Source organism: Phyllosticta citribraziliensis, assembly GCF_038025025.1.
Source record: "Phyllosticta citribraziliensis strain CPC 17464 chromosome Unknown J3D65scaffold_5, whole genome shotgun sequence".
NCBI lineage: Eukaryota > Fungi > Ascomycota > Dothideomycetes > Botryosphaeriales > Phyllostictaceae > Phyllosticta > Phyllosticta citribraziliensis.
In genome coordinates, this window is record NW_027117342.1 from 1,549,315 (window position 1) to 1,570,659 (window position 21,345).

The window sequence follows — 21,345 nt, forward strand, 5'->3', positions numbered from 1 at the left end:
GGCTACATTACATGCGTGCGAAATATCCACGAACCAGGTTTTGCGCAACGCCTCCAAGAAGGGCGGAAGGAGAAAAGAAAATAAACCGACGTGCATGCAGCAATGACGGTGCGCCGCAAATGCATAATGATATGAATGTGGTACAGCGAGCAGCAGCAGCCGAGGAAAAGGCAAAAATGCAAGGCGCAAAAATGACAACCTCATCTCCTCTGCTCTGCTCTGCTCTCATTTCGCTCGAGGCATGCATACATGGATGGATGCGTCAGCGTGTCGAGTGGGTATGTGTGTGTGGCAGTCGCCGGCAGGCACACATGCGAGGACAAACCAGTCGATGTATCGCATCTATGCAGCCACATCCACCCACAACGACGACGGGGACCGTGGCGGACGGCCCGCGAGCACTGCTACCAGGTTCGCATTCGATCTGAAACGCCGCCACCATGCAAGGAAGATGAGAAAGAGAAGCAGCAAGAGCAAGAAGTGGCATGTGTGTGCGTGGTGAGCAAGAGATAAGACTTCTTTGCCAGCGCCCAGAGTGGAGCCAGGCCTGGGCGCCGTACCGCCTTCCGCGGTCATTGTGGACCACCGCCGCCAAATCTAGTGCTACTACAACGACGACGGGGAGATAATGACCGTGTAACAGCGCGTTACTACCGGCATGCCGCGCAAAAAGCAAGGACAAGAGAGAAAAGAAAAAGGTACAGTAACAGGACAGGGACAGGGGGAATTAGAAAGACTAGAAGAGAGACCAAAGCCACGGCAGCATAAAACAATTCGTTCGTACAAGATGATGGTGATGATGATGATGATAGCCGCAGTATTCGCCCAACCAATCAGTCAGCGACAACAGCAAAAAAAAAGTGACTTTTCCAACCCATTTCGGCCCAGTCCAGATTCAGTCAGTGCCCAGCGCTGCTGTAGTCCGAAACATTTGACGCCATACACCTAGCCAGACCCATGTCTTGTGCGGTGCTGTTATGTCTCACGCACGTGGTAGAACCCGGAAAATGGAAAAAAACAGAAATCCCAAAACAGAAATAGTCCGCGGCCTAGAGCCGTCTGGAGTTTGCGCCACCAACCATGAACGTGTCTAAGAATTCTCTTTCGCTTTTGTGGTGATGATGGTGATAGTGATAATGATGACGACGATGTAGATGACGGGATAGAGAATGCGAAAATTCGGTCATAAATCGCGCGGGAAATGAATGCGGACCCCAGTAGCTGCCGCATCAGCATCGATGTGCGGCTATTCTGTCGTCACTGGGCTCAACTAGCCCGTCCGCAAATAGCGCACTAGTCTGCCAACCGCGCAGACGCTAGACACCCCCCGAAAGATGTTGCAACCCGCATCATGAGACAAACGGTCGCATGGTCGATGCGCTGCTCGTGGGTGGTGCTTGCATGGCGCTAAAGGCAAACAGGGCCTTGAGGCTTCCTTGACCGGGCGAGGTGGCCGTCGGAGTCCGCTTTTGGAAGAGTTCCAGCTCGCCTTCGGCTACGCCAGTTGACGTTGTGCAGCTCGGCAAGCACTTGAGCGAGCACTGCGAAAGACTTGACGGGGCGGTGGGTGGTGCCGTGACGAATGGGTTGACGAGGTCGATGGAGCCGTTCCTTGATGACGTACTGTGGGGATGTCTGCGCGGGAGAAGAGGGCGGCTGGAGGGCGTGTAAGGCATTGAAACGCTCAAGGTACTCGTCGGCGTGTGAGATAACGACGGGGCGGCGCTGTGGGTGGTGGGTAGCACCATGGCTGTGTTTGCCCTGTTGTGTGTGGGACGGACTGGTCTTCTGAGGTCGAGTTCAGTCGAGGACCGGGGGAATGAACGCAGATATCGCGTGGCCTCGGTCTCTTGGGGACGTGGCTTCTCAATGTCGTGCCAGTCCGACTCATCCTCAGAAGCGTCAGAGAAGCCATAGGATAACCTCTTGGCGGGAGCGACGGTAGGGGAGCGAGGGGGCACAATGTCGCGAGAGGGAGAGGTGTCGTCGAAAAAGAATGAGGCGTAGGGCGTGGGAGGAGGCGAAGGCTCGAAGGAGAGCTCCTTTGTGTTGTCCTTTTTGCGGCAACTGAAAGGTGTCAGGCGGCGGCAGGGCGGAGTTGTGACAAGACTTGGCATACCTTTCTGAGCAATATAATATCGAGTTGTTGGGCACGATGATCTGCTTTTCGCAGACTGTGCTGAGGAGGCATGAGCGACAGGAAGGACGCAAATGGAGAGGGAGGCGGAGGGGGAGCATACCAAAAGTTTAGGAAGCTGGCGGCCATGAGGTCGTCGTCGTCGTCTTCCTTTTTGGGCGAGGCCCTGGGTTGCTTGGCGGCAGCTGCAGAGCGCTTGGTGAAGACGGCGGATTTTGACCTCGAGTGGAGGGGGGTAGGCCTTTTAGGGTGTGTGGGAGCACGATGGTGCTGCGTCGCGGCCATCTGGGGCAGCGGCGGTGTGCGAGCTTATACGGAGGAGCTGAGAGCAGAAACGGGTCGTGCGCGCTTTTAGAGCCAGGGCGGCAATAAAAGAAACGGACAGGAGTTGTGACGACAGGAGACAGACGACAGCACGCGATAGGGACGCGGGTTGAGCTATCTCGGTGTGACTGTGTTGGTGGAGCCGTCGGGTCTGCTGTGGTTTGCCTTTGTTTGCTTATCGGCCAAGGACGACTAGACGCTAGCCAGGAACACCTGTTCTGAGGACTGAGGAGCCGTCGCCCGGTTAGCCATGTTCTTTCTGGGCCAGCCCGCCAGCCATCGGGCACAATAGCCACAAGCCATGTCGCGATGCGATGCGATGCGATGCGATGTGACGGTCATCAGAGGTGGTTGTGCTACGCGCCGCCCTCTGCGCCCGCGGGGCCCGTCGATCTCGCTAACACGGGGTCGGGGCACCTGGAGGCCCACAGGCAGAGCGAGCGCTGCGGTGCGGCTACCGGCGGCTGAGGAATAAACGTACCGGAGGGAGATGAGGAGCGGTTATCGGACTCGAGGGTGCCGGTGGGTGGTTCAGTGGTTGGTGATGGGAGGCTTGCAGATGCTGGTCGCCGGGCAGGACGTGGAGGCGGCTATCTATATACAACAACAGCAGTCAGTCACCTCAGTCAGTCTGGGTCTGGGTCCGGGTTCTGGGCTCGTCGCTGAAGCTTCCTTCGCTCAACACCTCGCTCCAACTGCTCCACTCCACTGCTCTGGCACCCCCCGGTCGCCGGTCTGCGATCCACTGCCCTCACCCCACGAGCCCTTTCCCACTCCACAAAAGTCACGGATTTTCCATCCCGCTGCCGCATTCCCTGCAACACGACCACATCACTTCGACCTCCAGTCTAGCCTCTGCAATCTGCACCCTCTATTATTGGCCATGACGCCCGGGTTCGTCCATGAATACGCGGCGGGTGGGTAGCATGGCATCTGGACTCGGTGGCTCCGTCTCGCGCAAGGATGTCGCTCCGTCTCTCGTCGTGACCGGTCCGCCGCTGCGGGGTGCAGTGCGCAACTGCCCGCGGGCATCGAGCGAGCAGACGCGCGCGCAAAGACACTTCCTCAGGCCCGCGACAAAAAAGCTTCCAGAAGCCTGCCAACTCGGACCACACAACGCCTTCTGCCTTGCCTTGCCAAGTTATTCGTGGCCGCCTGCTCCACTCCACCCACGGCACCTCATCACTCGCTCCTCCGTCCCTCGTGCTCGACGCTCGACGTTGCACCACTCCCTCGGGAACGTGGCCGTATCGTGTCGTCTGTCTTTGTACCCGCTCTGCTAGTTTGCCCATAATCATTATTGACACCATGCACTCTCTCCAACGGCGCGTACAACCATCGTACATGCGCATCCTCGATAATCCTGGGCCGTGCTGTTGGACGCCAGCTGACTGTCTGACTACTGATCGGCCCTGCCGGCATCAACCCAACTCATTGCAAGACAAAAATCCCCAGCACCCACCTGCTCCCAGGCACAGCATCCTCCAGCTGAGCCGCACGTCGAGTCCAAGCGCTGCTACGAGAGGCTGAATGCATCATGCTCTCCAACTTTGGAAACCTTGACGATCCGGATAGGGGTACTCGTTGCGTAAAATGGTCCCGTTTGTCTCTCAGCCAGAGGCGGTGCAAACTGAACCTCCTGGTGGTCGAGTCCGTTGCGTCCTGAAACATCCATCAGCCAATCGTTCGCCCATGACCACATAATTTTTCCACTGTGGACTGGGCGAGTCATGCGGGGGGCGACCAACGACAAACCACGGAGAATGCCTCGAATGTCTCCTCATTGCGTATTGTGGCAGCGATCAAAATATTCAGCGACGGCTGCCGTTGCAGCATGTCCGCCAGTGTCGCCACGAGCGCCGGGATAACCGTTTTGTCGTACGTCTGGCCAACGGCACGTTAGTCAAGAATGGCATCCGAGAGGCAACAACTTATGTTTGCGGCTTACGACGTCTGCCCCGAGAACCACGTCATATTGGTTCTGTTGACCCTCGTCCTCGTAGTAAAGGCTGTCTCGCAGGGCGCAGCTGCGACCCCACCTGAGCACGATTGACTCGGTGTCTGCTGCCGTGTCGAGTCCATTCAGGAACACGTTGGTCTTGATGCTGTCAACGACCCCTTCGTCGCCGTCTGTGATCGTGGCTCTTGACGCGTCCACATGTTTCGCGCAAAGAATCGACACCAACCCTGTGCCAGCGCCCAATTCCAGGATTCTCTTGCCGCGGATCCATTGGCTACCGGCCTCTGTCGTGAGGAATGCCCCCAAGTGCAAGGCTGCTTCCCACGTGCGGAGACCAGTGGTTCCGGACGACGAGATAATCGAACGCGACTCGAGCAAGGTGACGGTCCGCTCGTGGCCAAAATCATAGCTAACGTACGACTTTGCTTGTGCGGATGCAGACTCGGAGGGCAGGTTGGAACTCAAAAGAAGAGATAGAGCCGACATGAGATTGTCCGAAATCTCCTACACCAGTAACGATGCATCTATTAGTATGTACATGACGAAAGTGGACGACCCAACATTGATGTTGCGAAAAGTAGACGAGATGAAGAAAAGAAGTCCGCCCAGTATTCAGAAATCTTGACGGCTCCAAAACACTCTCTTGTCTCATGTGCCCGACTGACACTCTAGAGAGAGACTCCAAGGAAAAGCAAAGCATATTGTGCGCAAGACATGGAAATGGAAAGAATTTGCAAATGATGCAAGAGGGGATGGGAGATGGCATACGTCCTCCTCAGGGTCCTCAATGGCTTCTTCAATCCTCGTCATGAGCTTCTTGAGCACCCGCGCTTGATATCTCTCTGGTGGCAGATATTGGGTCCAGTCCTGATCAAACATGTGTTGGAAAAGCCACTGCTGGACATGGGCCTTTTTCAAAACCTGCGATGCAGGCCATGCCAGGGAGTCTGCATCGACGAGCTGCAAGTATTGACGGCAGAATATCTGCAGCTCCTGCTCCTCATCAGCGTGCAGTGACATGTCGACAGCACTGTACAAGAATGAAAGTGATGCTCGAGCGGAATGCCGTGAAGAGTGAAGACTGAAGAGGCGCAAAACGCCAAGTGGTGTTCGCCTCGCCTAGTCGGGCCTAGCGGGTGGTCCGAGCGCGCACCACGCTGCGAAATCCATCTTGACTTTCCTTTAGGTTTTGACATCGCGACGACGACGACTTGCTGCGCCAACCACCTCTCATCAACAGGACCCTGCTGCCGGACTTCGAGTCTCTTCCTGTAAGCCTCGCATCTCGCATTCCGTCGCCAGCCTCGTCAAACACTGAAAATTGACACTAACTCGACGATTCCTCAGCCCGTCCCGGTCCCTTTGATACCTTAGTCAACATGTCCGACTCGCAAGTCACTCTGCGCACGCGCAAGTTCATCCGCAACCCTCTCCTTGCCCGCAAGCAGATGGTTGTGTAAGTGCACCCATCGCCACGCTGCTCGCAGCACGTCTAACGACAACCTCCAGGGACGTCCTCCACCCCAACCGTGCCAACGTCTCCAAGGATGAGCTCCGCGAGAAGCTTGCCCAGCTCTACAAGGCCCAGAAGGACCAGGTTTCCGTCTTCGGCTTCCGCACCCAGTACGGTGGCGGCAAGAGCACCGGCTTCGCCCTCGTCTACGACTCCGAGGAGGCCATGAAGAAGTTCGAGCCCCACTACAGGCTCGTCCGTGTCGGCCTCGCCTCCAAGATCGAGAAGGCTTCCAGGCAACAGCGTACGTACACCTGGATCTACAAGGGACGCACCGAATGCGGGCGTTACCTGGAATGGGGATTGCTTTTGCTGACGCGGCTGGCACAACAGGCAAGCAGCGCAAGAACAGGAGCAAGAAGTTCCGCGGCGTCGCCAAGACCAAGGGCCCCAGCAGCAAGAAGGAGAAATAAGCGGCTCGCTAGCAGAAGGGTCGGTGAAAAAGAATCATGTGTCTCATGGTTGGAGTCCAGGCCAAGGGAGGATGAGCAGGTGGTTCGGATTCCTGAATCTGATCTTCCGACATGGCAAAAATGCGCTCAGGGTAAAAGCTGGCTTTTGTCTGGCCTGCTGACCCAGCCCGGCGCAGTATACCAATGGAATCTCTTTGACGATCAAGCGCAAAATGGAAATGAACAAGTGGTTCGAGACGACGCGACGCGGCTCCCAGGCAGTTTATCCAGTGCCTTTTTCCGAGCGACTTGGCAGCTCTCAATGTCCATCTTTTCAATGCCCATGAATAATACAGAATTGTCGAACGAAATCGCCAATGACCGTGCAAAGGCCTGCGAGTCGTGACTGGACAGCCTCTTCACAGTTGGGTATCTCCAAGTCTAGCTTGCGATTCATCGTGAGCTTGTGTTCTATCTTCCCGGTAATTCCTGTCCCTGTCCCGCAAGCCATGCCATGTCCGTGTAGCCTATAAATCCGTGCTGCCTGGCAGACCTGACTGCAAATCTGGAGTGCGGGCCACTCCACTGATCTGCGGGACCGAGCAAATTGTTAGGCTGAGCTGCAATCAATTTAAGCCCATACGAGCCAATACTGCGAACAAATGGAGAATTCTTGAAGCCCTCTGTAGCAAGCAACTATCGTGATGAGCTTGATTAGGCAACAACTGGGACAGGGTAGCAAGGCGGGAGGAAAGCACGGGCTTACTGTCTTCCGCGAACGCGCTAGCGGGCGACCAAGCAGACGTCACCTCTCGCTTCAACCGCCAGCCCCATTCCCCAGGATCTCTGCCAACATCTCTACAGCTCAGCTCTCTACCACTGTCTACCCCTGCTACATCCAGCTCTTTGATTGTCGCGTCCGCGTCCACCCTCACCTCTGCGACTATCGCTGGCGCCTTCTTACCATTCGTCATGTGGGACGACGAGGACAACAACCCGTACGGCTCGTTCGAGCGCCACGACACCTCCCCTCCGCGTCATACTGGCTCACCCGGTGGTTGTAAGATCATCTTGTCACTGTTGTGAACTGAACTTGGGCCTGATATTGATCCAGTCCGGTCCCCGACTCCTCCATCGGAGGCCTCGTCCCCGCCGCCTTTCGACTCTCCGGAATACCTGGGCGGCCAACGACGCGACCTAAGCGACGTCGAGTACGACGATGAGCCCCAAGAGGACCGGCGCATTGAGCCCAAGAAGGGTGGCTACGACAGCCGAATTGAGCAAATCTTATACGAGAACCCAGATTTGCCCATTCTCATCACATCCGCGGGAAAGAACTCCGAAGGCGGCGGCAAGTACATTGTTTATACCATCAGGACAGGAGTAATATCTCTCCCACGCGTCTTTCTGGGTAGAGGCTGATGTGACATATCAGGATCTTGAGGCGCGCCGCAGGTATTCGGAATTCGCGTCGCTTCGACAGACGCTCGTCAACCTACATCCCACTCTTATCATCCCGCCCATACCTGAAAAGCACACCCCGGCGGATTATGTTGCCAAGCCGATGAAGGCCAAGGAAGATCAAGGGATAATAGAGTTGCGCAAGAGGATGTTGGCCGTGTTCTTGAACCGCTGTCGCAAAATGAAGGATGTTCGGGAGGACGGTGTGTGGTGGAGGTTCTTGGATCCCAACGTCAGCTGGGTAAGGTCGTCAACCATAGAACCTGCAAAGATGGACACTTACACGGACCAGAGCGAGGTCCTCCATTCGCATCCAGTCGCGTCTCTACCTCCTAACAGGCTGAAGGCACCGCCTCTTGACGCCGCAAACCCAACCCCAGGCCACATGTACCTTCCTGTGCCGGCTCCGTCGGCAAAGCTCAAGTCAACAACGGGTGGTTTGTCCTCCAGTGGCACGCCTACCTCTCCGCCACAGCATAATGCTCAACCGTCCACAGCTGCACATACGATACCTGGTCCCCAGGTTTTCGGTCGCTTCCCACCGACGTCGCAAAATCTTTCAGAAGAAGAGCTGGACCCTTACTTTGTCAATTTCGAGGCGTCGTCAAAGGAGCTGGAACACTTGCTGCAAGGCAGCATGGAAAAGGTTAACCGTCGCACTCTAAATCACTTGAACCTGTGGGGCGACGACATGGCAGAGCTGGGTGCCAGATACAATGCTTTTGCTTTGAATGAGCAGTCGCGCACTCTTTCCCAAGCGATTGAAAAAATGGGACAGGCTGTCGACTCTACATACATTGCGACTGCCGAGCTCTCCTCGACGTTAAGCGCAAATTTCGCTGAGCCGATGCGCGAAAGCGCACAATTTGCTGGAATTGTGCGGGATGTCCTTCGCTACCGCATTCTGAAGAGAGTGCAAGAGGAGATGACCAAAGAAGAATTGGAAAAGAAGAGGAACTTGCTCAAATCCCTGGAGCTGAGCGAGGCCGAAGCGAAGCGCATCGATCAGTACCTCAGCCAAACTGGAGCGTCGACAGCGCCACCTAGAAGGTCACTTTCGTCGGCCTCGCGAAGCAGCACCGAACAGCGGCCCAGGGAAGAGGACACGGCATCAATCGACTCGGACTTCCCACCTACACACGGTGAAGGCTACCCCCCTCCATCTGCTTCTCAAGGCGCTCCGCAAACTTCAGAGCCGTCGTCGCCTGTCCACAAAAAGACGGCCAGCGGCAATTTTGTGACCACAAAACTCTTCGGCAGAGTCAGCCATGCATTCCAAGGCATTGTAGATGTCGATCCCGAAAGAACTCGGCGGGATCAGATCGGCAAGACTAGGGAAAGTCTGATCCAGGTGGGTAATCTCCTTTCGGTCCCGAGAACAATGCTAATGTGTACAGCTCGAGCAAGCATTGCAGGTGGCAGAGCAGGATGTCAAGGACGCTAGCATCGGTGTTTTGCGAGACTTGAAGAGATTCCAGGCGGAGAAGGAGAATGACCTCAGGCGCTACATGGTATGTTCAACCCTGTCACTCAACAACCCTTTCCAGATGGGGTTCTGGTTCTGACGCAGACAAGATTGCATTCGCCAAATGCCACATCGAATGGGCAAGGCGCAACCAGCAGTCGTGGGAAGAGGCGAAGCAGGAAATTCAGCACATCGAGGCGGCTGCCACCGAATAGGAGCAGATTTGCGAGACGACGATACCACTTTTCATTGTTTTTTCCCCCTTCCGATTTACGGACGACTCCCTCATCAAGCTCGGCTCGGGAATCGGGCAGTCTGGCAGCTGGACTCTACCTAGCTAAATCAGTGCCCATGCTTTTGATGACGATGACGCCTTGCTCGTTTGGCCATGGCTGGTTTTTTTAATTGCTGGCTGGTACTGGGGCTGTATGGTAGGAGAAGGAGACAGGCAGGCATGTAGAACTAATTCGAGGATGATACCGTTGACTGCCAAGCACGTCTATGGAGCGAGCAAGTCTGGAGCGACCCGAGGGCTCGTACGAGATGAAATCATGATGTTGCTAACTATGGGTATGGGTTCACGAGCTGACTGAGTCTCTAGTCAACTCTCTCTTGCTTCACACGGTTTGCGACAGCTAGTGAGCTGCCAGCCACTTCCTTCAAATAGCATGTAGAGAAGCCTCTCCTTGGCAGCCTGCCACTTTGGCTGCACATGGTCTGTCTCCCCATCTGTGCGTCTATCTGCATTCTCGCTCCGACTACCATAAAAGAGAAAATGCATGTCAGCACATGCCGCTCTAAAAGCCACAGTCCCGAGTATTGACATGACGTCACACTTCCAGTAAGTGCCGACGATTGCTTCGAAGACGTGTGAGCGTCTCGGTTGACTGGCGGTTCTCCACCTCGCTGGTCCGTCGGCATGAGGATTTGCGCCCAAGCAAGTGAGACAGCCAGCCAGTGTCTTCGCACGGTGCAGTAGAGCTGCCGTTTGTTGTTCTTTCGAAGTCTTGCCGTCGAGATTCATGTGTCGCATGTCGTCGACCGACCGAATCGAAACCGAATCGTGACACCGCGGCATCAGGAGCGCTCGCCGTGGACCTCGTGGATGGACAGGCGCTCTGCGTCGCGCTTTGCCGCGCTTTGACCGCGGCCGACACCATCGGCATTGCCGTCCCTTTCGACCAGCTCGGGAGCGCCATGCTGCTGCTGCTGCTGCTGCTGCTGCTGCTGGCCCTCGAGGTCGCTATACGGCGGGTGCTGCAGCCCATCACCATCCGGATATTGGTGGTCCTCAGGAGGGGAGCCCAAGGTTGCCGCGGCGTTAGCAGCCCTCCAGCGATCGACGCGACGGCGCCAGGGGCGGTACAAAAGGACACTGACGACGCCGCCGACGACAAACGTACCGCAGATGGCGCCGCCGATGATTTCGTAGCTGTCGCCGGCGCGCGCGACGCCGTCCCAAAAGGGGCCGGTGGGCTCGGCGACGTTGAGGACCAGGCTGAGCAGCTGCAGCACGCCGACGACGAGGGCCACGAGCACGGTGATGACGGTCAGCACGATGCTGTAGTAGAGCACGGCGAGCGTGTCGCGCGCCAGCGACGTCGACGTGTAGAGTGCCATCATCAGCGCGCCGTCGGTCGTGTCGAGGAGGCACATGCCGGCCGTGAAGAGGAGGGGAAAGAGCAGAATTAGCCAGATGGATGTGCCCGATGCGGCTTGGATCGAGGATATGCCGAGCAGTGCAATCTCTGACGACGTGTCGAAGCCCAGGCCGAAGAGGACGCCGAGCGGATACATTTTCCAGGGACTGCGGCGGAGGCACTGTTAATATGCAGTGGATCTTAGGGGGCCGGAGATGGAGGACGAGAAGTGGAGGGGGATTGCTACGAACCGATCTATGAGCTTGAACATGGCCTTGAGGACATTGAATAAGCAGCCGGCTCCGGTAATCTTGAAGTTTTGCTCCTCGCCGGGTTGCATGGCAATGGCCTGACGCAGCTGCTTGATCAACTTGTACAAGACATAGCTGTTCAAGATGCCCAGCAGGATAAGGAACGCGGCCGAGACGGACGTGCCAATGATGCCGCCGACGCGGGAGAAGCTGTCAAACTTGGACGAGACGGCCGAGGCCGTCGCCGCGACCACGATGGATGTGATGACGACGATACTGGGGCAGCGTTAGCTTTTCTCAGCATGTCGTGCTGGTGTGGTGCGAATCTACGTTGAGTGGCCAAGGGAAAAGAACATGCCGACAGTGACGGGACGTTGTCCGCTGGCAATGAGGCGGCGGGTCATCAAGTCAATGGCCTACTAATATCAGTCTGCGTTTGTTCCGTAAATCTTCATTGGCTGACTCACTGAAATGTGGTCAGCGTCCAAGGCATGACGCAGCCCCAGTGTGTACGACAGCACGGCAGTGGAGATGAGGGCACTTCGAAAGTCAGAAACGTCGCAATATAACCATGGGAAGAGTCCTCACGGATGGAAATGCTGTTGTCACAAAAGTCAGCTTCATTCTCGCCAGGGATGCGGGGGAATCTTGCCAAAACTACGCCGACAGCTACCCAGAGCAGAACATTGACAACCGCGACTGAAACTATCACCGCGATCGAAGCAAAGGGCAGCTTTCTCAAGTACGGCACTCGGCCATGGTAGTATTCTGCCTTTTTCGAGGCACTGTTGAGAAAACCACGGCCTTCGTGCGAGGTGCCGTCCGAAGACGGATACGATTGCAGAGCATCAGCCATCTTTGACCAGGAATCGGGAGGGTTACGAGCAGGACGAGAAGTCTCCCGGACGCGTCGACGAAATTCCTCACGCGTGAAGCTCCCAAAGCATGGTATGCTAGGCTGGCAGAGGTACAAATTTATCTGTGAGGCACAGCGACGGCCGGATTATTATTGTGCTCATGTCTGGCACTAGCTGCTCGTGGAGATGGTGGGGTTGACCGCTGCGCCAAGATAGCGCTAGAGCTGTTATCTACCCAATCCGGGCAAGTCCCGAGTAATTCGCAAATGTCAAGGCCGGAGGTCTGCGAAGGGCGAGAGAAAAGAAAAAACTTTTGCTGCAAGCGAAGGACGGTTACAGGTTGATCGCTGGATTGAATTCTGCCTAAGGTCGGTCGGCCGCTACCGATATCTGGAGAAGCAGAGACTAGCATTAGTGCCTCCGAACCCAAACGAGTTTGACAGCGCAACTTCGATGCTTTTTTCCTGTGCTGTTTTGGGTACGTAGTTGCAGTCAAAATCTTGAGGAGGATCTCCAGGCTCGTCAAGATTGAGCGTGGGGGGGAGAATGCCCTGCAAACTGTCAGCAAACTGGAATCAATAGACCAAATCTTACCACCTACGTGATGAAGCGCCAACACTGTGAAGATAGCCTCGACAGAACCGGCGGCACCAAGGAGGTGACCAATGGCTCCTTTGGTGCTACTGATGTTGATGGATGAAGCTTTGCCGCGTCCTTCATGGCCAAGAAGCAAAGATTTGATTGCAGCATTCTCAGCTGCATCTCCTAGTAGCGTCGACGTGGCGTGAGCGTTGACATAGTCCACAGCACTTGGTGGAAGCTTTGCATTCTTCAGAGCCCTCTTCATGGCACGAAAAGGACCATCTCCGTCTTCTTTTGGAGCGGTCATGTGGTAGGCATCCGCAGACAGTCCATAGCCCTTCAGCTCGGCGTAAATCCTGGCATTTCGGGACTTTGCATGCTCAAGCTCCTAAGAATTGTGTTAGCCACGCTGGATACCACAATTAACAGTGATCAGCCATGTACCTCAAGAACCAAAACGCCAGCACCTTCACCAATGACAAATCCGGCTCTGTTCCTATCGAATGGCCTTGATGACAGATGCGGCGTGTCATTCCAATCAGTCGCAAGACTTCTGGCTCGCGCAAAACCTGCCATGGCAAGTGGATGAATGCATGATTCAGCACCGCCTGCTATCATGACGTCTGCATCACCATAGGCAATGAAGCGAGCAGCATCTCCGATTGCATGCGCACCTGTCGTGCATGCCGTCGTTGCCGCATGGTTTGGTCCTTTCAGCCCAAATCTCATTGAAATATGGCCCGCAGCCAGGTTGATGAGAAGGCGAGGCACAAACAGGGGGGAGACTTTTCGATAACCCTTGACGGCCATCAGCATTAAATGGGTTTTGATGGAAATGTAACTCACTCCTTTTTCATAGGCCACTGAGGTCTCGTAAACATCTTCAAAACTCCCGATTCCAGAGCCAATGTAGACACCCTGGTCGATATTAGTGAGGGGCTCGCCATGCTCAGCAGCGCTTCTCACAGTGGTTTCCAATTCCTCTTCGGTCTTTGGGTGCCATTGAGCATCTTCAAGAGCCTCGTGGGAGGCAGCCATGGCATATTGGGCGAAAAGTGCCATTTTTCTTTCATCCTGCCTCGGCATCAGTTTTTGTTTTCACGCTGTTGGCTTCGACTTACACCCGGCTGGAGCCATTCTTTAGGATCCCATTCTCCGTCTTTCTTCACACCGGACGGAATCACTGCAGCAACTTGGCTAGGTAAAGCTGCGAATTGCGGACCTCTGTCTTTGACAGAAACAACGCCACAGTGGCCGTCGAGGAGACGCGACCAAGTTCGGCGGATGCCTGGAATAACAGTCAACTTGTGAGCTGCGTCGTTGCATCAACCATCTCTTACCAACACCCAAAGGCGTCACGGCACCTAGACCAGTAACCACCACTCTCCGCATGGCATGTTTTTGATGTTGAAGTCGTGAACGAAGCGCGTGACGCCGTTTGTCGGGTGGAGAGAAAGTCGCGGAGCACCGGCCACCACTTTTTCTGAGCAGCGCCGCTGATTGGCTCGTTGCGTCACGTCCATCTCCAGCTCAACTTCGAAGCACCCGACTCCAACTACAAACCAAGGCGACATCCATTTTCAGTCTGCAATTCGATACACTCTACACAATTCTGTACTCAGTCATTCTCGCTGATCAGCTGGCCCCGTTTCCCAGCCGCCGGATCCGAAACTAATCTCAAGTGAACACATCAACATTACAGCGCGACCATGGACTGATTGCAACTCTACACCGAGGCTCCCAGCAGCTCCGAAGACGTGCGAGTGGTGTTGCATGAATGATACCATGCCTTGTGACAAAGTAGGACGAATGGCTCGTGCTTACGGTAGCTCCTAGGTCGGTGGTCAGTCCTCCTTTGCGTCAGCGGTCCGAGGCCATCAAGGTGTTCAGCATTTCAGTTGGTCGCCACGAGACCACCCGTTGGTGGATGTGAGCTCCTCGAAAGGACGACTCGTCAATTCAAGCCTGTTTCTCAGTATCCATTGTCTTTTGGGCGGTTGAGTGTCGGCCATTATGGGCACAAGAAGATTTTGAAGCGTCTTCCCATTGTATACATTACCTTTCAATCTATCTCCTTGAGTGGCAAGGACTGAGGCTCTTGAGTCGCTGTCCCCACAATTAGCTAACGAACCCCTAGGACTGGAGCCATCAAGGTATCAATTTGCAATCTGCCAATGACCCAGAACGCGCACAAGGCACGTCAGTATTTATAGCCAGAAAGCTCATCGTCACCCACTCAACACTTTTTCAGCTTCACTCGTGTCCACACAACAGTCATAATCTACTTTCAATTCTTTGGAAACGTATCTGAGCAGCAGCATCTGAGATACTGACCCCCAAAGATGAATCAGGCACAATTCACTCCCGACTCTACAGTACACGATGTCATCATCGTCGGTGCCGGCCCTTGCGGACTTGCGGTCGCTGCTCGTCTTTGCGAACACACCCCCTCTGCCATTTTCACAGACGAAGAGCACCAGCGATACCACTGGATTAAAAAGTACGGGGCGCGGATGAGCATCAAAGACCGAAAAAATGGCAAGGTCAAACTGGCGACGCCTCGGCTTGGCCGCCAGTACTCGACTCTGGTTTTGGACGCAACCGGAGACCAGTGGATGAACAGGTGGAATAGATTGTTCAAGACATATGACATTAGCCATCTGCGCAGTCCCATGTTCTTCCACGTCGATCCGGGCGACAGAGATGGCTTGCTGGCCTACGCACACGAGCAGGGCAGAGAAGACGAATTGGACGAAATCAGAGACTGCGTTGGCAAGGAAATCAGCAAGCATCAAAGGAAGAAGCGAGCCAAGGGGCGCGTTCAAAAGTAAGATTGGACATCTTCATCGCGATATTAAACACTCTTCTCACATGGTTTAGACCACAGGCCGAAGTCGTCATTGACGAGCGAGACCGCAAGGACTACTACAGACCTTCTCGACCACTCTTCACTTCACACTGCGACTGTATTGTAGAGCGGTACGGCCTCAGAAAAGGCCTGGTCCAGCAGAAGCGAGTCGAAGACATCCAGTACGGCATCGTCCGCGAATATTCCGAAGTCGACAAGATATTCACAGTCAAAACGGACAAGGGCATCCACTTTGCCCGCACCGTCGTGATGGCTGTGGGCCCAGGCAACTCTCCGAGAATTCCGACGCCTATGCCTTCGGGCGTGGAGGAACAGGAGACTCCGCCCCAAATGTGCCATAGCATGCACATCCAGCAGTTCCCCGACCCTGTCGTGACGGCCAAGATCAAGGCAAAGCAGGAATCAAACATCCTCATCGTTGGCGGCGGCCTCACATCTGCCCAGCTGGCCGACCTCGCCGTCCGCAAGGGCGTGACCAAAGTCCACCACCTAATGCGCGGGCCTGTCAAGGTCAAGCACTTTGACTTTGACCTGGCGTGGACGGGCAAGTTCCGCAACTTTGAGCAGGCCATCTTCTGGTCTGCCGACAGCGACGAAGGCAAGTCGACCACTGCGACTTTCATGCACTCTCACAAGACACCCCTTACTAATTGCTTTCTAGACCGCCTCGCCATGATCCGACAAGCGCGCAACGGTGGCTCCATCAACCCGCCGTACCACAAGCGCCTGCTACACCACGCAGCGACGCGGCGCCTGGCACTGCATACGCACACGACCATCTCATCACTTTTCTACGACGAACGCACGCGGACCTACAGCGTGAGCACCAACCCACCCACACCCACGCCCCTGCCGCCCATCGACTACATCTACTACGCGACGGGCATCGACACGGACTACGCGACGCTGCCCTCTCTGCGCTCCATCAACGCCTCTTTCCCCGTCGACGGCTTTGGCGGCATGCCCTGCATCACTGACGACCTCATGTGGCGCCGTGACGTGCCGCTCTTCGTCACAGGTAGGATGGCTGGTTTGAGGCTCGGCCCTGCGGCTGGTAACCTAGGTGGTGCAAGGCAGGGTGCTGAGCGCGTGGCGTGGGCGATTGAGGAACTGCTAGACAAGGCCGCGGCGCAAGGCCTTGGGAGCGCGGAGGAGAGCAACGAGCATGATGAGGGAGAGCAGGAGGCGTTGGACTTTGTGGCGGGTAGGGGCAGTCGGTATGGGGTGCTTGGAAGCGAGCATGGGGACTACGACGGTGACGATGTTTAGATTTGGCTGGCGCCTTCTGTTTGAATCACGACCTCGAGATATTCAATGGCTCCGAATCCGTGAATTCTGAATCGCTCCAAAGCGGCGTGTCTACCTTTTCCCGGCCGTGCATCTGAAAGACGCCCACGTCCGTCAATTCAAATCTTGCGCCGTCCTCTCCATTATTTTACGAGACGGGTTGTCCCCGGCCTGAATGCTTCGTTACCACCCTCAGCCTATCCCATGAGCAATGATACATAGTCGTACACAGCAAAGCGTGAGTGGCGTTCCTTTAGTTGCTCTTCTTCTCCTTTTCTTCCGTCTCCTCCTCAAACGGCTTCTTCAACCACGGACTCTCCTTGTCCACCAACTTGGGCTCACGCAACGCCGAAGCGTCAAACTCAAAGCCGCTCAAAACCATGCCATCGTTGGACTTGTCCAGCTTAAAGACGTTTGCGCGAACGTAGTTGACCAAGATGGCCAAGCCGCGGGGATCGATTTTCTCGGCCTTCCACATGTTGCGCCACAGGGCCGTGGCCAGCACGGCGTCGCCCTTGACGAGACCCTCGTCGTATGCCGTGACGAGCCCGCGCCACTGGATGTGCAGATCGTGCATGTACTTGTTGCGGATGCCCGACGCCGCGATGTTGTGCCACTTGACCATGCGCTTCTCGGCTTCGTAGAAGAAGTGGTCAATCAGATTTTGGTGCCACGTGGGCGCGTGCTCTGCTGGGAAGAGTCGAATTCGTGTCGTCAGGATGTACATGTGCAGGAACGTCACTTGGGCCCAAGTGTTGAAGGTGGGCGTTAGACCCAGCTCTGCGCGGTACGTTAGCTACTTTGCGCCAACACAGTGTGTACAACGGCTGCCCGTTTTTGTCGGACCGGAAGGACGTGAATCGTTCGTGTCGTACCTTCATACCACCATCCTTCGCCAACTCCAAGCTCCTCGCCCTTCTCTGTCGTCGGCGCCTCGCCATCTTTGTCCCGGATTATCTTGTAGTCCGCCTGCTTGGCGCAAGACTCAAACATGCCCTTGGTCCCGCTGTAAGCGGCATATGGCTCTGTCGTGGATACCGACCGCTTTCGCAACTCTTGGGCGAGGCGTTTGCTCAAACTCTGACTGTCTGATGTGGAGGAAAGGTCGGGGGCGGGAGATTTGGAAGCGGGCGAGTCTTTGAGGGCTTTTTGCTTCGACAGGCCGTCGTTGTTTTCCAATCCTGCCGGGCTGGTGGGAGGCTCTGGAGTGAGTTTGGCAGCGCGAGAGGCGGTCGTAGCAATGGCGCGTCTTTGCGCAGGGCGAGACGTCTATAACAGTGTCAGATTCCAGCATTGTGGAGGCCCTGGTGTGGCATAGGGTCGTTGGGCAGGGAGGGAATTTACCTGCGCAAAGATTTGACTCTGCCGTTGCAGCGCCCGTCTACAGGCCTTACAGGCGAAGTTTGAAGCCATTGGTGTTCGGATTGGAGAGTGTCGAAAAGGTTGAAGTTTTTCGGAAGAAAGATAAGGTGTAAAGACTCAATCGAGTTCACTGTGTCGACTGAAGAAAGTAGAGCGCGCGCAGCTTACTTTTTGGCAACGCGACTCGTCAAGGGCCCGACGGCCTAGCACGGACCACCTAGATCAATGACTTCACCATTCTTCTTTGGGCGCATTTTAGGCCTGATCCAACGCATAGACGTCACATTTTTGAATTTAGTCTTCGACTTGGCTTCAAGCTGATCCCATAGACGACAACAAATTGTTTGTCCTGCAGCTAAGTTGGGGATTGGGGCTTTGCTCAGTTTGGCCCCTTCAGGAAGGCTTCTGAGTCTCCCAGCCCAAGCAGCCACCACCAATACTTTTGATAGAATCTAGCAGCACCTTGTTTGGTGTCCCGAATGTTGGAAACATGCCAGTACTCTCATGGACCAAGCTGCTCATCAAAAAGAGCCCGAAACTACGGTGTTGCCCCGATATCTCAATGTCACTTGCTCAATGCCATTGTGCCAACCCTATTTTGAACGCCATGCTCTTGTCGTCCCAACCATACAACGCCAGTGATGTGGTATATTTTACAGTCCTGTCAAGTTCCCTCCTGCTTTCTCCTACCGTGGTCTGCGATAGTTACCTCGGGTCATTTCCTCTCGGAGACTATCCTTTTGGCTTGGCAAAGGCGCCCGCTTCCTCACAACACCATTTCCATTCTGATCGCCACCTGCTTGTTGGGGCTGAGCTGGCATCTGAGGCATTTGACCTGGAAACCCGGGGAACCCTTGAGGTAACGCCTGAGGAGGTGGAGGCACAAAGCCAGGCGGAAGTGGAGGAGGAGCTCCATTTGGCATCGGAGGCAAAGCTGGCACTTGACCGTTGCGTATCATTTCCGCAATCTTGCTCGGATCAAAACCAGGAGGCGGGAACCCAGGGGGCAAAGCTGGGAAACCACCAGGAGGGAAAGGTGGTGCACCGGGACCCGCAAGTCCACCAGGGAGTGGAATTGGCATTACGGGCGGTGCTGGTCCGGTGCTCGCGGGGGCACCGCCGAGTCCAGGCAGTTGTGCTCCACCCATGCTTGATCCATCACCACCACCAAGGCCAGGAAGAATGGGCAGCGTCGACACTTTCGCAGGCATGGTTTGATCCACAAGGCCGTCGGCCTCATCCTCGGCTTCTTGTTCTTCCTCTTCACGTTGCTGGCGGCGTGCATCCCGCCGATCGAATATTCCCTGAGCTTCTGCTGCTGCTTGGCCAATGTGGAACCGATCATTGAAACAGGAATTTGTCCCTGGACGCGGTCTGGTCCAGAAGCGTGTTATGCGGTCGTTTGAGCCAGACGCCAAAATGTGGCCCAGCGGATGCCAGTCGAGTGTCCAAATTGCAAAGTCGTGGGCATGTGGAACCTTGTGGGCAGGATAGATGGTCTGAGCGGGTGCATTGAAAGGATCGGAGCTGTCATAAGGTGATAAGGTGGGCTCTACTCCCGGCGGCGCGTTTTGCTCATCTAAGAGGTAGTGGAAGAGGCTGCCATCGACTCCTCCGGTAGATAGAAGGTTGCGGTGGACGGGATGCCAGGCTAGGGTAGTAATGTCCTTCTCATGACCGCGCAATAGGAGAACATCGCGCATTGTCCGCAGATCGAATACTCGGGCAGTTTGGTCCCTGGCACACGTTGCCAGAAGTTGACCTTGGGTCCGCTCAAAAGACGTTTTTGAGATTGTATTCTTGTGTCCGTGGAGTGTGGTTAGGCAGCGGCCAGTCCTCGGATCCCAGAGCTTGATTTGATGGTCTTTGGATCCTGATACCAGTAATCCCTTGGTTGGGTGCCAGTCGACCGTTTTCGCCTCCCAGCCGTGTCCAGTCAATATCGATTCCTCGATCCCACCCGCAAAATCGAATATCTTGAGTGTAGCGTCGTCGGAAGCAGTTACAAATTTCGAGTCTGTCGGAGCGAAGGCCAAGTCCCGGATCGGCTCGGTATGCGCTTGGAGTACCTTGACATTGTTGAAATTGGGCTGCCAATACTTGACAAGGCCCTCTTGGTCGGCTGAAACTAGCCAATCATCACCGTGTGAATATTGAACAGCGCGAATCGCCGACTCGTGGGCCTAAATGGGAGTCAGTGAGCTCAAGCCGCAAGAGCGCGATGATTGAGGGAGCCTGACCTGCATTATAGTCTCAAAGTTGAATCCCATGCCGTTCCAGAGGGTGAACTCTCCGCTTGTTGAGCCCGTGAGAAGACGCCTGCCCTCTGGTGTCCATCGTACCACGTTTATGGGGTGCTTGATCTTGTTCAAGGAGGCGTGAAGGTGCTTGGCGGGTATGGTTTCGGCAGCATTTGTGACGCGGGCAAGCGGGGGCAACATCTAGACCAATGAGTACACAATTTGGGGCATGCAGGCTGTACACATACATCAACCATGTAGCTGACACTGGGCCTTTCTGCCTCGCCAATGGGCGAGCCCTTGTAGCGGGGAACGCGGTTGCGCTGCCATTGTAGAATGGTAGAGCCAAAGTCGGTGGCGGCGCCTGCACGACCAAATGTTAGGGATCCATAGATGAACGCGTCGCGAAGCTTGCGCCTATCCATGATGAAGGATTTTGCGTAGAATGCGAGACTAAGCGGTGGTTGCTGCAAAGGTTGTGCAGGCGGAGTGGACAAGCGCGAGACTCACGTCTTGCTCTGGTGCGCGGGATGCCATCGTGGCCGCCGGTTTGGTAGTGAAATTCACGCTCCATGGTCAGGAGGGCGCCGAGCCCTAGAGTGAATGACGGTGCGCAGGAACAGAAGGGGGCATGTAGCGGGAGGATTAGATGGATGGGAGGGTGTTGAGCGAAGCACGGCAGACATGGACCGCGACGCCGCGAGGACTGCCCGTGGAGCATCAGCCACGGCCGGGGCGGACAGCGGAGGATGTGGCTGGTGCAGGTGGTCCAGGTCAGGTCGCCGTCGCCGGGTGGCGCGCCAGCGGGGAGAAACGGACAGGGACAGGGGCGGCGCGGGCAAGAACGGGGAAGGGAAGGGAACCAGCGAGGATCAGGGACCCTGGAGCTTCCATCCACTCGAACGCGAGCTCAACCATTTACCTTCTCCGCCTTGCCGTCTGCACCGGAATGTCGCTCTAAAATGGCTGACTCCTTCAGCTGCATCACCATCTTCGCCTCTTCCT

General features: G+C 55.6%; 9 protein-coding genes across 9 annotated transcripts; 3 read left to right on the forward strand and 6 right to left on the reverse strand.

Annotated features, from left to right (window-relative positions):
* Window positions 1–1,149: 1,149 nt before the first annotated feature.
* Window positions 1,150–2,865, reverse strand: J3D65DRAFT_334490 (life-span regulatory factor-domain-containing protein). The gene is made up of 3 exons (XM_066795441.1): window positions 2,241–2,865; window positions 2,120–2,179; window positions 1,150–2,067 (listed from the first exon to the last, which is right to left on the reverse strand). The coding sequence occupies exons 1-3, from the start codon at window positions 2,420–2,422 to the stop codon at window positions 1,350–1,352; spliced, it is 960 nt and encodes a 319-aa protein (XP_066656245.1). The 5' UTR covers window positions 2,423–2,865; the 3' UTR covers window positions 1,150–1,349.
* Window positions 2,866–3,556: 691 nt separating this feature from the next.
* Window positions 3,557–5,481, reverse strand: J3D65DRAFT_651098 (putative methyltransferase-domain-containing protein). Its single transcript, XM_066802439.1, has 4 exons — window positions 5,190–5,481; window positions 4,410–4,925; window positions 4,210–4,345; window positions 3,557–4,123 (listed from the first exon to the last, which is right to left on the reverse strand). Exons 1-4 carry the CDS (start codon window positions 5,439–5,441, stop codon window positions 3,978–3,980), a joined length of 1,050 nt encoding a protein of 349 aa, XP_066656246.1. The 5' UTR covers window positions 5,442–5,481; the 3' UTR covers window positions 3,557–3,977.
* A 100-nt stretch (window positions 5,482–5,581) lies between these two features.
* On the forward strand, window positions 5,582–6,689 carry J3D65DRAFT_334303 (40S ribosomal protein eS24). Its single transcript, XM_066795440.1, has 4 exons — window positions 5,582–5,692; window positions 5,769–5,877; window positions 5,931–6,178; window positions 6,268–6,689. The coding sequence occupies exons 2-4, from the start codon at window positions 5,801–5,803 to the stop codon at window positions 6,345–6,347; spliced, it is 405 nt and encodes a 134-aa protein (XP_066656247.1). The 5' UTR covers window positions 5,582–5,692; window positions 5,769–5,800; the 3' UTR covers window positions 6,348–6,689.
* A 467-nt stretch (window positions 6,690–7,156) lies between these two features.
* J3D65DRAFT_622393 (uncharacterized protein) lies at window positions 7,157–9,743 on the forward strand. Its single transcript, XM_066800066.1, has 6 exons — window positions 7,157–7,386; window positions 7,441–7,709; window positions 7,762–8,028; window positions 8,080–9,138; window positions 9,185–9,298; window positions 9,363–9,743. The coding sequence occupies exons 1-6, from the start codon at window positions 7,299–7,301 to the stop codon at window positions 9,465–9,467; spliced, it is 1,902 nt and encodes a 633-aa protein (XP_066656248.1). The 5' UTR covers window positions 7,157–7,298; the 3' UTR covers window positions 9,468–9,743.
* Window positions 9,744–10,087: 344 nt separating this feature from the next.
* Window positions 10,088–12,189, reverse strand: J3D65DRAFT_333463 (high-affinity nickel-transport protein-domain-containing protein). Its single transcript, XM_066795438.1, has 6 exons — window positions 11,796–12,189; window positions 11,732–11,742; window positions 11,611–11,683; window positions 11,474–11,559; window positions 11,144–11,419; window positions 10,088–11,059 (listed from the first exon to the last, which is right to left on the reverse strand). Exons 1-6 carry the CDS (start codon window positions 11,997–11,999, stop codon window positions 10,330–10,332), a joined length of 1,380 nt encoding a protein of 459 aa, XP_066656249.1. The 5' UTR covers window positions 12,000–12,189; the 3' UTR covers window positions 10,088–10,329.
* Window positions 12,190–13,974, reverse strand: J3D65DRAFT_695004 (ketoacyl synthase domain-containing protein; the record flags this gene model as incomplete). The annotated part of the gene is made up of 6 exons (XM_066803990.1): window positions 12,190–12,551; window positions 12,602–12,970; window positions 13,027–13,500; window positions 13,549–13,656; window positions 13,704–13,870; window positions 13,923–13,974. The coding sequence occupies 6 exons, from the start codon at window positions 13,972–13,974 to the stop codon at window positions 12,381–12,383; spliced, it is 1,341 nt and encodes a 446-aa protein (XP_066656250.1). The 3' UTR covers window positions 12,190–12,380.
* An 820-nt stretch (window positions 13,975–14,794) lies between these two features.
* Window positions 14,795–16,835, forward strand: J3D65DRAFT_334672 (FAD binding domain-containing protein). Its single transcript, XM_066795442.1, has 3 exons — window positions 14,795–15,409; window positions 15,463–16,049; window positions 16,113–16,835. Exons 1-3 carry the CDS (start codon window positions 14,925–14,927, stop codon window positions 16,718–16,720), a joined length of 1,680 nt encoding a protein of 559 aa, XP_066656251.1. The 5' UTR covers window positions 14,795–14,924; the 3' UTR covers window positions 16,721–16,835.
* On the reverse strand, window positions 16,696–18,249 carry J3D65DRAFT_622409 (ubiquinol-cytochrome C chaperone-domain-containing protein). Its single transcript, XM_066800067.1, has 3 exons — window positions 18,083–18,249; window positions 17,614–18,007; window positions 16,696–17,518 (listed from the first exon to the last, which is right to left on the reverse strand). The coding sequence occupies exons 1-3, from the start codon at window positions 18,149–18,151 to the stop codon at window positions 16,992–16,994; spliced, it is 990 nt and encodes a 329-aa protein (XP_066656252.1). The 5' UTR covers window positions 18,152–18,249; the 3' UTR covers window positions 16,696–16,991.
* A 156-nt stretch (window positions 18,250–18,405) lies between these two features.
* Window positions 18,406–21,071, reverse strand: J3D65DRAFT_622411 (WD40-repeat-containing domain protein). The gene is made up of 3 exons (XM_066800068.1): window positions 20,589–21,071; window positions 20,341–20,541; window positions 18,406–20,283 (listed from the first exon to the last, which is right to left on the reverse strand). Exons 1-3 carry the CDS (start codon window positions 20,763–20,765, stop codon window positions 18,787–18,789), a joined length of 1,875 nt encoding a protein of 624 aa, XP_066656253.1. The 5' UTR covers window positions 20,766–21,071; the 3' UTR covers window positions 18,406–18,786.
* Window positions 21,072–21,345: the final 274 nt, after the last annotated feature.